This window comes from Anabas testudineus, chromosome 8 (genome assembly GCF_900324465.2).
Source record: "Anabas testudineus chromosome 8, fAnaTes1.2, whole genome shotgun sequence".
NCBI classification, from domain to species: domain Eukaryota; kingdom Metazoa; phylum Chordata; class Actinopteri; order Anabantiformes; family Anabantidae; genus Anabas; species Anabas testudineus.
In genome coordinates this window covers 1518927-1533625 of record NC_046617.1, presented here as the reverse complement: position 1 = coordinate 1533625, position 14699 = coordinate 1518927, and the positions used below count along the sequence as shown (strand labels likewise).

Here is a 14699-nt window from a genome sequence, read left to right as displayed (position 1 = left end):
GGAGTCACAAATACTACCTCCTACTGAACACCTGAAGGTCTAAACCCCCTAATCATCAGTCAGCGTGTGTGGTGTGGACATTAAAGTGGTTCCAGCTTACAAATGGTGAACAAAGGTGTGCACCTGGAAAATAATGTGTACTGGTCACTTAACGCAGACGTACAGTATAAAAAAAGGGCAGAGACATCTTTTCTTCCTAAGGGGACTTAAGTCATCAGACATTTGCAGGAAGATGCTCCAAATGTTTTATTATCTACACTAGCAAGTATGCTGTTTTATGCTGCAGTTTGCTGGAAAGGCAGCATAATGCAGAAGAATGCAAGGTAGCTGGACAAACTGGTGCAAAAAGCCTGCACAGTGACTGGAATGTTGTACCCTGAGTTGAGTTTTTTAACCAGACACTTGAAGCCCTCATATCTCATTGTTTGGAATGGCATCATATCCTTGGCCAAACAATATGTGACCTCATCGGTGATTTCCATCCACCATTTGCTATTCCTATCATATGGACTGCAACTAGCAAGTGGGAACCAGCTTTTGGGTTTCACATCAGCAGGTGCAAGGCACATTTTACAAGAGATTGTGCTCTGTTGGAGGTCTGACCTCTTGTTGCCAAACTGTTTCAATACTATAGCAGTAGCTCCCATTTTCTGTACTAATTCTTCATTTGGGCTGACATGTTGCTTTTGTTCTGAGAGAATTTTGTGTGCCTTCAAAATGTAAATGTGTAATTGTTGCAATCTAATTAACATATTGCAAGATGACACTTTTTTTTATCAAATAAAAATTTATACCGGCCATTATCGTGGCCATTATCGTGGCCATTATCGTGGCCAGTATAAGGTGGCACACCCCTACTGAGGAGTGGTTACCATACAGGTGGAACGGTGCAGAGATTGTTGTTCTTCTGGAACGTTCTCCTCTCTCCACAGAGAAAAGCTGGAGCTCTTTCAGAGTGATTATCAGGTTCTTGGTCACCTGCCTGACTAAGGCCCTTTTCTCTTGATTGCTTAATTGGGCCAGACAGCCCACTCTAGGAAGAGTCCTGGTGATTGCAAACTTCTTCCATTTACAGATGATGGAGGCCACTGTGCTCATGGGATCTTCAATGCTGCAGAAATGTTTCTGTACCCTTCCCCACATCTGTGCTTTTATACTCCTGTCTCAGAGGTCTTCATGGCTTAGTTTGTGATCTGACATGCACTGTTAACTGTGGGACCTTATATACTGTAGACTGGTATATGTACCAAATCATTTCTAATCAACTGAATTTCCTACAGGTGGACTCTTATCAAGTTGTTGCACCAGAGCTCAATTTTGAGTGTAATGGCAAAGACTGTGAATACTTATGTACATGTGATTTGTGTTTTTTATTTTTATAAAATTAGCCAAGATTTTAAACTAAATTATTTCCCTTTGACATTAATCTATGTAAAGAATAAGGCTGTAACATAAAATGTGGAAAAAGTTAAGCACTGTGTATTCTTTCTAGATGCACTGTAAATTCAGATTTATATTACCTGCTTTAAACAACTGTACGTATAAGTGAGTTATGGATCAGGTTGTCAGAAAAAGGCCACCTGGTTGTGACATGTTCAAAATTTGATTGTACTGAGAAGGTTTTTGCTGTCCTGGCTCCTAGACTATAAAACATTTTCCTCTGAAGGGCAAATCAGCAAGTTCACACCCAGGATTGGACTGAAATGCTTTTTTAAAAAAGACATACATGGAACATATTTTATTACACATAGTGGAACATGTCATTGGTAATAAAAGAACAGCACTAGGCTGGTTTAAATCTTGTCTATCAGATTAATTTTGTGCCTGTTAATGATCAGTCTTCCATGCACACACAAGTTAGTTCCACTGAGATTTGTGCTTGGACCAGTTCTTATCAATTCTCCCTTATCACATGTCTCTCTTAGGTAATATTATTAGGGAACATATACATCAATAAATTTCCATTTCTATGCAGATGACACCCAGCTATATGAAACCAAAAGAAACTAATGAATAAGTAATTTCAAGTTTCATGTTTGAGAAATCTTGAAAGTATGTTTGACCAGGATTTCGGCCTTCTTCCACCTGGGGCATATTGCTAAATTTAGTCTCATAGTTCCATATTTTCCCAGCAGAGCACTTCAATCTCAGAGTGCTGGAACCAGCTCCTAGTTCAGGGACCAGACTCCCTCTCTACATTTAAGAAAAGCTCAAAACTTTCCTTTTATAAAAAGCTTATAGAGATTGCTCAGGTGACTCTAAACCATCTCTTAGTTATGATGCTATAGACTAAGCTGCTGGGGGACCTCCCTTAATACACTAAGCTCCTCTCCTCTATTCACCCAAACATCCCGATTGCATGTCATTATCTTTGTGTCTTCTATTATCTGTAGTTGTGCTTCCTCCTCTCTGTCACCCTCTCTCTTGTGCTTTTCTCCAGGCCTAGGAGTCTGTTTTCATAGTGAAGTTAGTGGCCCTACCGACCTCCCCAGTGTTTTTGCTGCTTGTTGTTTTTTGTTGCCTGCTGTTCTTTTCTCTCTACCCTAACCCTAACTGGTCGAGGCAGATGGCCACCCACCCAAAGCCAGGTTCTGCCACAGGTTTCCTTCGTTAAAGGGAATTTTTCCTCTCCACTATGTCTTAGTGCTTGCTCATGTGGGATTGTTGGGTTTTCTGTATTTGTTATATTTTTAAGGTCTTAAACCTTAAACTGTGAAGTTCCTTGCAATGACTTTTGTTGGGATTAGGAGCTGTATAAACAAAATTGAACTGAAAATATGAGTGGAGAGTGAAAACACATGAGATGGAAGCAGCATGCAGCCAGGCTTGAACCAAGGACAGTGTAGTTCTGTGGCATGCACTGTAAACATTTGGCTATCAAGGCTCTCCCTCAGTAATATTCTTTTAATAGTTTTCAGACAACAGAGTTAATACACTGCCACTGCAAATACACCTACTACTATAGTAGTGCTAAGGCAGAATAAAGAGATAATAATGACATACTTTATTGATCCCCCTGGGGAAATTGTTGTTTGGTTAGCTGCAGTAGATGCTGGGGCTACTGTGGGGTTAAGGTGTCTTGTCCAAGTACACCTCAACATGTAGCTGGGTGGAACCAGGAGTCAAACCACTGACAATGGGATTTATACATGACTGCTCTACTAACTGTGATGAAATGTTACATGATACATTTCTCGCTTATTGAAATGGGCAGAGCTCCAACAGTATATTGTAAATCCCCTGTAGCTGCAAGTGTTCTGCCACACTGCCTTTAGCTCTGCTGAGAGAAGCTGTTTCACCGCTGACAGCATCATCCCAGTCATAATCCAAACAACAGCCTGTCTCAATCAGCAGCTGGCTGGCTCTGTTTACTAACTGCATCAATCTGGCTACAATGCTACTTGCTGCTGAACAGCCACAGCCTAGGGTCAACTGGTCAGACTCGAGAGAAGGGTGAGAGAAAACCTGCAACAGAGTGCTTGAGACCTAAAATTGGTGCGCAAAACTTGTTGAGACTTACCCAAGAAGACTCAAAGCTGTACCTAAAGGCTTTCTTTCGTTAAGTTGAAACGTTTCGCTACTCATCCAAGTAGCTTCTTCAATCTAAAGACCTAACAAAAGGAAGTCCAGTTGCCATGACTAAACTTCCAAATAACTTCACCTGGACGACTGAGAATCTTCACCGACATAAGGATGTGACTAATTAGTAAATGACAAATACAAATTTAGATTTTCTTTTAAGCAAAAAACTAAATTAATAACACAATAAAGTGAGAAAAATGTGAAATAATGGCTGAAGCCAATTTGTCCCTCGGCCTTAAAGATCAAACCCATCTTCTCATTTAACAGAACACTGTGTATTATTATTGTTCAATGCCTCATAAAAATTTAATAAAATTTAATAAAAAAGTCCAGATTGTCTCTAAATTAGTTAATGAGAGTCTGTCAGCACTGGTCAACTTCTGTGTGAATCAATGTGTGCAAATCCCACTGTGTGAATGCATGTGCTTGACAGTGAGAGTGTTTTTGTACTAGAATTAGTGCATGAGATAGTGTATGACTAATGAATCATCAAACACATACACGCACACACGCAGACACACACACACACACACACACACACACGCACGCACACACACTGTCCAATCTATTAGTAAAATGTCAGCGTGCTGCACAGCATTCAAAGTCTTTGTGAAGACAGTCTTTTGTCATATCTGGATGTCATATCACACCTTTCTGTTGCGTCACTTTACTGTGAATGTGAAGGTCACTGTTGTCAGTGCGTCATATATATATATAATGAAGTTGATGGCCTTTTCAAAGCAGCATGGTCACAGTCGGTCATAGTTGTTGATTACTTACTAATGACCATTCACTGTTGAAGCTACGCTATGTGTTTGTACAAATGACTGATCACAGTCTACAAGAACAAATGTAACCCTCACTTAAAGAATAATTGACAGGTTAGTATGCTAAAGTGGATTTTGTACTTTTACTATATATTGTGAGCTAATAAACACAAACCTTGGGTAGAAGCGTACAGACTATGTGTCCTTAACAGCTGATTAATGAACAAAAATAATTGAAATAATTGTGCTTGCATGAACAAGAAGCTGCTTGGAGATTAAGAAGTTGTTACACCCAGATGGAACTATTGACTTCCTGCTGAAGGATTTTAAAATTTATTTCCTCAGCATATTGAACATATTTTCAAATGTTACTACCATTATTGCATGATCAGAGAAAGAATAGTTAAGTGAAATAAAAGTGAAACTTTAAACTTCAACCTTGTGTCAACTCTGCATTAATTCACTTCTCTGACAAAATTAATTTGCATTGACATACCTTAAATATAATTGCAGAATAAATTGATGCAGGAAAGTAATTGAGATTAATTAAATACAGAAAATGTAATTTTTTATATATATATATTTCTTTTTTAATTGCGTTACAGTCGCACCTCGATTGAAATCAAGCCCAAAAATTCCAAAGTGAAGACCAGCCAGTCCAAACTCAAGTTGTCAAGTCCAGCAAAGCCCCAAGTTTCCAATAAAAGTTTAGTTATAATGAGCCCAAGTTTAATAACAGTTGCAGTTGCTAATTTCACAAATGTCATAGCTGTATTTTAACGTTATTGGTATGTAATTTAAATGAATTAAAATAATAAATAAATTAATACAAATTCACTAAGTCACCCAGTTCAGAGCATCGACGGGGAACAGATGCACAGACCTCCGCATCACATTGATAAAATGCCAAAAGTACAAGCAGTTTGTCCAGGACTTAGTGTAAACAGTAAGTACTACTGTAAAATATACTGTAAGTAAATGTTTCCTCTGTCACAAAGGAAGCTGTTGCAACATCTGAGGAAATTCAATTACAAGAACCTAGAGCATGACACTGGATAACACAAAGGTGCACACTACACACCTACACAAAGTCAAATGTGTTCACTTTAGTTTTAACTGTAATCTCCACAATCCACAGCCACATGCTCTCACATTTGCCCTTGATCTTTGTTATCATTTTCTCACATACAAAAACACTCTCACCATATGCACGCTTTCTATCTCCCTCTATCTCCCTCGCTCGCTTTCTCTCTCTCTTGCCAGCATACTCCCAAACACACACACACACTCACCAGGACAGATGGCCATGCCATGCATGCATCTCGCTCAGCAGATGCACAAGAGCATTAATCATGAAACAAGACTCAAACAGAGTTTAACTCCTACTACAGTAGTGGTGCTTCGTGTAAAAAGACCTGATTCATTTCTCAACAACTCAGTCAGTGTGTACAGATTTGCTTCATTGATGGACCCCTTAAAACAAAATACAGCAAATTCTTCATATCAACAGCTGATGAGGTGAGTAGATGACAAGGCCAATGGGATAATAATAATTATTATAAAGTTATAGTTATAAAACTTTATATTAATGCACTTACACTGGAATGACAGATAATACTGATAAGGATAAATCACATTCACAAAATCTGTGGCCTGGTGAAGCTTTGAGGGTTAACACTGACAGAATTGGCAGTATTTCTCCTACCAGGTGCAGCCACAGTCTAATTTATGAGCATATGATGAGGTGAGAGGTTTTGGATAAAAATAGACTGTTATTAGGTTAACTCTGGCCAACTCGTAATCCGCTAACACTCACGCTCAGCCAGGTCCTCATGTTAATTTTTGGATGAATAGAATGTGCAGCTTAGAAATCCTCTGCAGGAGTGGAAAATAAGCAAAGAGACACAGATACAAAACATATTCAAGAAACTACATCGTCTGGTGTATGTTTTGTTGTCTGTATGCAATTCAGTTTTTTTGGCATTTGCGAGTGGTTCATGGGTTTACAGTGTCACAAGTCAGTTTTGGGGAAATTGGTCTTGGATGTAAAGTAAGCAGTAAATGCCCCAACTACCAACATCCTACAAGGGTATTCTGATGGGGAAAGTGGAATTTACTGTTGGTAATATGCTATCAATTTCACATTGCATTACAGGACCAATTTAACAAAGGAATCAAACCCAGTGTTACAGGCACAAACACAAGAAATAGGCATTTTATTTCCCTGTCTGTTTTCCAAAGTGGTTCTTTGGAAAAGTAATTAAGTTTTTATTACAGTTGAGTGATGACAGGAAATGAGGAGCAAGAAATACAACAATAATCTCTCACTCACACACTCATTTCATTCATTGGTATGAATGTATAAAACTTTTGTAGAATGAATATGCCTACCAACCCTGGCACTTGAGGAATGCCAATACCTTCCCTATCTCAAATGTCATCAGCCTTGCTAATCAGGTCATGTTTCTCAAACCCGAGGGTGGCATACATGCAGACCTGGTCAATTTGGACAGCTACAGACCTGAAGATGGCAGGTACCAACCATCTGGACGAGACGGGAGGGACATTAAGAGCTGTTCTCTTCGTTATAATTAATTCATTGAGTTTGACTGTGACAATTGTTTCTGACTGTTTACACTTGGTTTTAAAATGTGGTTTGGGTGACTGGATAACAAATGGACAGAGCTAAATACATGTAAACAACCAACAAGACAGATTGTGATCTGTCCCCTACAACTACTTGCCAAGATTTGACCGCATCGTATCTTTTATAGTGTAATCAATAATGAAAAAATTGTCTGTAATGGCCATTTTTAAATGTACTTACTACCAGAAATGTGCTAATCATTCATTAACAATGCTTTTTATAGTCATCACCACAAACATCTCAGAAAACATAAAATCTAGTATTAATGTCCTGCAGGACTGCTGATCAGTGCAAGAAATTCCAAATCTAACATTATTTGTAAACAATAAATGATACAGAACACGACCTATTGTTATTAAATCCTCCTTCACCAGAAATCCAGATATACGGGGGAAACCAGGGCACAAGACTTCTCAAGTCTGACCTACTGTTACATAAAGAGGCACACAACCTACCATTACACATCTGTGTGCTAAACCATCCCACAGGAAGGTCCAGGTAACCCGGGTGAGGTAAGCAACATGGATAGTTGATTTAATGTATGGAGGGATTAAGATTATATTATAGCGTCATACTTAACCCAACTAGCAGTGTTTAAAAAGGATCTAAATACAATTAATTGAGTTAATATTGTCATAGTTCCAGTCTGCTTTCTGGTTCTGTGCTTTTATTTTCTCTTCTGTTTTTTACTTTTCTCTTGAATGTTTGCACCTGTGCCCTGCCTTTACTTTATTATGCCACCCTGGCTCCAGTTTCTCCTCCAGATTGTTTGTCTCCGTACAACTCTTCAGCCCTGTACCTTTGCTTGTGTAATTTTTTTTTAATCGCACTACTTCCTGCCTTGCTCCTGCCATCTAGTTGTTTTTTGTGCCTGTTTTTTTTAATCTCTTGCCTGTCTCCCAGACTCATCACTTGAACTCTCTCTAACATACCTATTATCTAGCTCTGACCCTCTGACCTCCCTCTCCTGGACCTCAGTCAGAGTTTTTTGCCTGCCCATAAGCAGTGATTTTTTGTTGCCCAAGTTGTTTGTTTCTTTTTTGAACTGAGCCTCGGCTTTGTTACTTCCTAACTCTGTTTTACATAGCCAAGCTTCCTATCACCCCCACCACGTGGAGAATGCCAACTTGGCGTTTTCCATCTCATCACCCAGGACTTCCTGGAGTCCCCAGCTCCTACTGGCAGTGGTTCCCTCTCTATTCCAACCCACACTCCTCTTATCTTGTCCTCTGTACAATAAAATTACCTAACATTTTCTTATGTCTACAGTAAAACTAAATTATAGGTCAGGGCGTCCATGTGAAATAGAAAATATTATTATTACTTTGGAAAGGCAGGTGTTAGAGAAGCCAGGGTCAGGCGGGGGAGAAGAGCTGTGAGTAGCAGCCTCCAGAGAAGTGGAAGGTGAAAGCGTGAAATTCACTCTCTAGAGACTGGTGTCTGGGTTGTCCGTTCTGGGCTACTGTAGTCTATTGGTAACACAACACGGCAGCCTCTGTGAAAGGCGGCTTGCCCCCTGGAAAGATTTAAAAGAATCTTTCTAAACTAAACATGTCATAATAATGCCGATGCAATCCACTCAGTTCTGGGTGTTTGTTTAGGCACACACACAAAACACAACAGCGTCGACATCAACTGAGCAGTGGTCAGCCTCTTTGAAACAAAGTCCCAAAACATAAAACTCTCATAAGTAATCCAAACATAAACTCCAATAGGTAATCCAGCCAACACAACACAAAACCGAGGAAAACAACAGGGAGCAACGGTGTCCACAGTCCAGAATTATCCTCACAAAAGAAAACACAATGGCTCTTATTTTTAGGTGATAACACACTAATAGAAAGTTATAAATTCTATAAATAATCAATTTCTGCTAGTAGATCCCTTGAACTCTTACACACTGCACCTTTTAGTTGACACGACAGACTTGTTGGCCTACAGTTGCCCATTTACAGATCTGGCAGGTGAATAGCACTGGGGTCACATTTGCACACATGAAGTCAGAGTACTACACCTCTGTTTTTGTTTTTTGTTTTTTTACTAGACTGCACTTCAGATGTCCTATATGCATGCCCTGGTCTATTTGATTTGATTTACTTGGTAAATGTATCGACTGGCAACCTGTCCAGGGTGTACCCCGCCTCTCGCTCGATGACAGCTGGGATAGGCTCCAGCACTTCTGTTTTACAACTGTTTTGGATCCAGCCTTTCCAACCACCTCCCCAATTTCATTTTAAAGGATCAGCAGCATAGATAATGGCTGGATGAACGGGGAATATGTTAAAAAGTGAGTTATTCTTTTAGATGTACGCAAATACACATAAAATTATGATCACAATAAATTTGCACCATATTTGTAAAAAAAAAAAAAAAAGAGTACAGAGAGCAGTTGCATACATATTTTAGCAAAAATAAAATCCAATGCAAATGTATTAAAATGAGCTCCGGCACATGGTTTCACTAATCCAGATATTTCATTTGCCCAGGTGACCTACATTCCCCAGTGGTTTGGAGGAACAGAGCCGGAGCTTTCGCTGACACTCATCTGCTCTCATTCTGCCCTTGTTTGAACTGCAGTACGCCACAGAGACCATGATTACTAGCTGACACTGCTCTCTTAGGATAAAACCTCACACCATGGCCTCATTACAAGGAGTAAACCTCCGGGGGAATTGCAAGGATAGACGCTTCAGCAGAGGTAATGAATGGGGCTAATGTTCCCTAAAGGTTTCTGTGTGGCCAGTGGGACAGTCTTAGCCACTAACTATGAAAATATTCAAATTGTGTTATTAGCATGTAATTGAAGTAAAATCCCAGTAGAACCTAATACTTCTGCTTAAATCAGATTTTGTTTTTACAGGCAATAATTCAGAATGGCAATTTGCGAAATTTAACAAGTCAATAAATGGACTCTTGTGTCTTGTAGAGGAAAATTCTGAGCAAACCTCTGGAATCACATCAACTTTCCATTCCAGCTGTTCTATTATGACCAGTTCTCTCTCTTTCTGTTTGCCCCTGCCTTTAATAAATTAATTACTTAAAAATTTAATGTCATCGAAAAGTCTTTAGACTTATCTCAGCTTGATAAACCAAAAATCCAATCAAATTATCTTATGGAAAATATAGTATCCAGCACTGCTTTTTGGCAATTAAAAAGTAAATACACATGTTTTCTTAAAATAGTTGATTGTTATTTTGTACTATTAGATATAGTTTCACATCCTAATAATGCTATAGGGTGTATATTCAGTCTATTATCCTGTACTTTTAGGAATGTGTACTATCTGGGTTTTGCATTAAATAGTATAACCTTTGCATTTCTTTGTACAGTTCCTATCAATAATTAAATTATTATTTATTGATGTATTTGTTAATATTTTCTTATAACCTGTTTTTGTCAGATTCAGGCCTTCAGAAAGGGATTATTCCTGTATTCACACATATATGTAATTCAGCGTGCCCTGGACACAGGTACATTTGGAACTTCTCAAAGAGAGAATTATTTCCCTAGCAGCAAAGTTATGATGTGAGAAAGCTATAAGATGGTCGTCCGTATTAAATCATAAAATAACACACAACTTAAATCAGTCTTTAAAATATTCTGAGGCCAGTGAATTTTAAATGTAAGCGAATCTTAAAATGTAAAGGCAAAGAGAAAGGGATGAAGATGGTGATGAAATTATTATGTTTTTTTTTTATTTTTCTACTGATCAATAACATGACCTGTAATGTCTAACACAGTAATTAGTTCAGTTAAAACTTGGTGAAGGGTTTATTTAGAATAAAATACATAATGCATAAATAGTCATAAAATCAGTTCAAACTTCAAAGAAATTCTCTAACTTGTCCCAGGTGGAACACATGAATTAGTGATCTGACTGCCAATTCATTTTCAAAGATAATGTGACTGTTTGATTTCTGACTAAATCTACTTTTATATTTACATTTACACAGACTCTTTTGGCAGACTCTTTTATCCAAAGCAACTTACAAGTGAAACTTTGTTGTTAAAATTGGTCCTAAAAATTCTTACCCTAGATTACTTAGTTTCAGCCTTAAGTAACACTGTGAGAAATATCAGAGTTATCTTTGACCAGGATATCTCCTTCACTGCATACATCAAAGAAATCTCTAGAACTGCCTTTTTCCACCTGAGAAACATTGCTAAAATTAGGAGCATCCTGTCCCAAAGTGTTGCTGAAAAACTAGTTCATGCATTTGTTACTTCCAGACTGGACTATTGTAATTCATTATTAGTAAGATGTCCCAATAACTCATTAAAGAGCCTCCACTTAATCCAAAATGCTGCAGCCAGAGTTCTGACTGGAAATAGCAAGATAGATCATATTTATCCAACGTTAGCTTCTCTCCATTGGCTCCCTGTAAGATCCAGAATTTAATTTCAAATTCTTCTCCTCACATATAAAGCACTTAAGAATCAGGCTCCATCTTATCTTAAAGAACTCATAGTTCCTTTTCTTCCAAGCAGAACTCTCCGTTCTCAGAGTGCAGGTTTACTTGTGGTTCCTAGAGTTTTCAAATGTAGAATGGGAGGCAGAGCCTTTAGCTACCAAGCTCCTCTCCTGTGGAACCAGCTCCCAGTTCAGGTTCGGGAGGCAGACACCCTCTCTACATTTAAGACTAGACTTAAAACTTTCCTTTTTTATAAAGCTTATAGTTAGAGATGGATCAGGTGACTCTGAACCATCTCTTAGTTATGCTGATATAGGTTATTCTGCTGGGGGACCTCTACTGATAAACTGAGCTCCTCTCCTCTCCTCTATCCATTTAAATGCTACCATTGCATGTCATTAACTTTGTTTCTCTCTCCCAGATTTTTTTTTTCTCCTCTCTGTCTCCCGCTCTCTCTGTACTTTTCTGCAGGTATCCTTGGCCTTGGAGCTGTACATCTCCAGAATCCAGTTGACCAGCCCAATGTTTTTCCTGCACTATGAGCCTGGTTCTGCTGGAGGTTTCTTCCTCTAAAGGGAGTTTTTCCTCTCCACTGTTGCCTAATGCTTGTTCAAATGGGATTGTTGGGTTTTCTATGTAATTTTCTATACAATTATACTCTGTAAGGTCTTAAACCTTACACTGTAAAGTGCCTTGAGATGACTTCTGTTGTGAATTCGCTCTATACAAATAAAACTGAATTGAATTGAAAATACAAATCAAGTCTAATTTTCCTTTTCGCCATAGAAAAAGAAATATGCCTCTGCTTCTCTGTCATCGGATTTCAAAATATATGACATAATAATTCTTCATTCTTTGTTTCCATTAAAAAAATCAAAAAGAAGAAATGAGCTAGATCAGCAACCTGTGGAACAATCCGATTTAACAGTGCATGTGAAACAGGGCACAGGGGAGGCCCCTGCAACAGCAAAAATAATAAATCATTCTATTTAATTAATTATCATTAATTATTTTATTTTGTTCTTGTTTAATGAACTGTCAGTGATCATCTTCAATGTAACCAGATGTATTTGTTCCCAATCAAAAAAATGCAGGCTAACTGCTAAACACAAAGGCCCACTGGCATCAGATTTTTAAGCTTTCTCTGTCAATAGATACCTAACAATATGTTTTATTTTCTCTCTCAACAATGTTTGTGTTATCTAGCAACCATTTTAATTTTGTCCAAGGAGCAGCTTGGGTCAGTCCATCACATTTGTAATAATATTCAACAATAAATCCACTTTGTGTCAAAGCTCTTCCTCTGTGAATCAGAGGTAATGCGAAACTTATTGCAGGGGAACAGTAGCTCAGACAAAAAAATCCAACTGTGGTCTCTTGGAGGCTCAATAGATGTCTGTGCCCACATTTGTTATATAATAACTGTCTTCATTACTTAATACTTTTGTGCGATACACTGTCTACCTTTTCAACAAACATGCTACTGTTTGTCCTTAGCAGAAAGTACTGAACTGAAGAATTTCAAGCTTGTTATTTAACAGTACAATCAGTTTTGCTATCTAGGGTGTACAAATGTTGATCTCCAATATCCAAAAACCACGAGATCACAGATCTAAGCTGTGTTTTAACAGTGATTTACAGAGGATTTTTCCTGCAAAGATTAACTGTGATTGCTGTGTAAAGGGCTAAAATTGTAATGCCTCCTGAGCTTAGCACAGTCAAATGCAGCTGGGAATTTGAAAGCCTACGGATATGGATGAAAGGCGCATCGTCACTGTCAGACAGTAGTTCCTCTATGTCTTGATTTAGAGAATGTATCCTGTTCTGGTCTCTGCCACTGTGATGGATCAAAGCCCAGCACCATCAGAGACAAAAAACTGTGCTTGTATCAGAGCAATTCATGAGTTCTGTCACCAAAAGTCAACCTCAAATTCACTGGACGTTAACTTCCTTCCAAGGAGTGAGCCACTGAGGAAGAGTTTTCATCCAAAGACATGTCAGGTCATCAATGGTGGTCCTTACCTTACGTCCTCCTGTGTTGAGTCTAAGTGGGGTCAGGTGGGGGTCAAAGATCATGTGACTGGTCTCGATGTCAATCGGTGACTGCCTCTTTCCTATGGCACACAGGTTCCAGGCTGAGTTCACCAGACCCCAGAAGGATGGGACTGGAGGTGGAGGAAGAGAAAGTGAAAAAGAGGGTGTCACAGGGATTAGTGGTGTGTGTGTGTGTGTGTGTGTGTGTGTGTGTGTGTGTGTGTGTGTGTGTGTGTGTGTGTGTGTGTGCACTAACCATAAAAACAGAGATAAAATGAGCAGGCGAAATTCATTATAATGGGACGAGAGAAACAAGGAGTTTAGGGAGATTTGAATTTACATATGGCTTCATTAAATTCTGACTCTAAAAAAAGAGCTTTCATTAAAGTCTCCAGGTTATTATCTGCAAGTATAACTAAGGTAGAGAATTGGGCTTTATTAAAGTCTATCCAAAAGTTCTCCCACTAGTTATCATTACCTTTAATATACATCAGGGGTTCCCAATCTTTTGTCTTGCAATGCCTTTAAATGAGTTCACACTTGTGACCCTGATCGCATGTTACAGTCACAGTATGATCATGACATCGAGACCTGAGTTTTCTAGCCCGGTCTCCTAAAAATGAAAAGTTATTTTCTATGAACATAAAGGCAGTATGTAGACACACAACATGTATATATTAATACTATCAATAAAATGTACCCCGACACCTGTTTTCTTCCCAAATATCCAGTCTTACAGTGTGAACTACAATTTTGTGTCTATCTTATTAAACATTTACATGATGTGGTCCACCAATTTACACACAAGTTTAAAAATCTTTTTCTAACCTTCACCTAAGTACTTTCCTTGCCTAAACTTGAATACACATTGGACTCTGGAGTCACATCTGTAGTTTCACCGTCCTGCACTTTTTGCCCCCCAATATTCACTCCAACCACCTCTTGAACCTTTGTTTTACTTTCAATCATTCAACAACATATGCAACAAACATAATCTTAATGTGATTACATTTGCTACAAAATGTATTTGTGCTTGTAGTTTAGTTGTATGAGAATCTATTTTTATTTTTATATTTTAGGGGACATTACCAAGAAATTGACTTATTTTTTGGAACAGACCAACTGGAGCATTCTGACGCCTCTTGAGCCCTGTTGCCTGAACACTGACGTCATGAGCATCAGGATTCTTCATTAAGAAAAATATGGGCACAGTTTATAACCATCTCCAGAGATTGATAACGACTAATGACTGAACA

General features: G+C 38.5%; 1 protein-coding gene across 1 annotated transcript in view; it reads right to left on the bottom strand.

The window, feature by feature from the left end:
* LOC113159996 (carbonic anhydrase-related protein 10-like) overlaps positions 1-14699 on the bottom strand; it is a 78849-nt gene that overhangs the window by 23033 nt on the left and 41117 nt on the right. The window contains exon 3 of the mRNA XM_026357003.1: positions 13432-13574. Coding sequence (XP_026212788.1) covers positions 13432-13574 — 143 coding nt within the window. The remainder of the gene's footprint in view (positions 1-13431; positions 13575-14699) is intronic.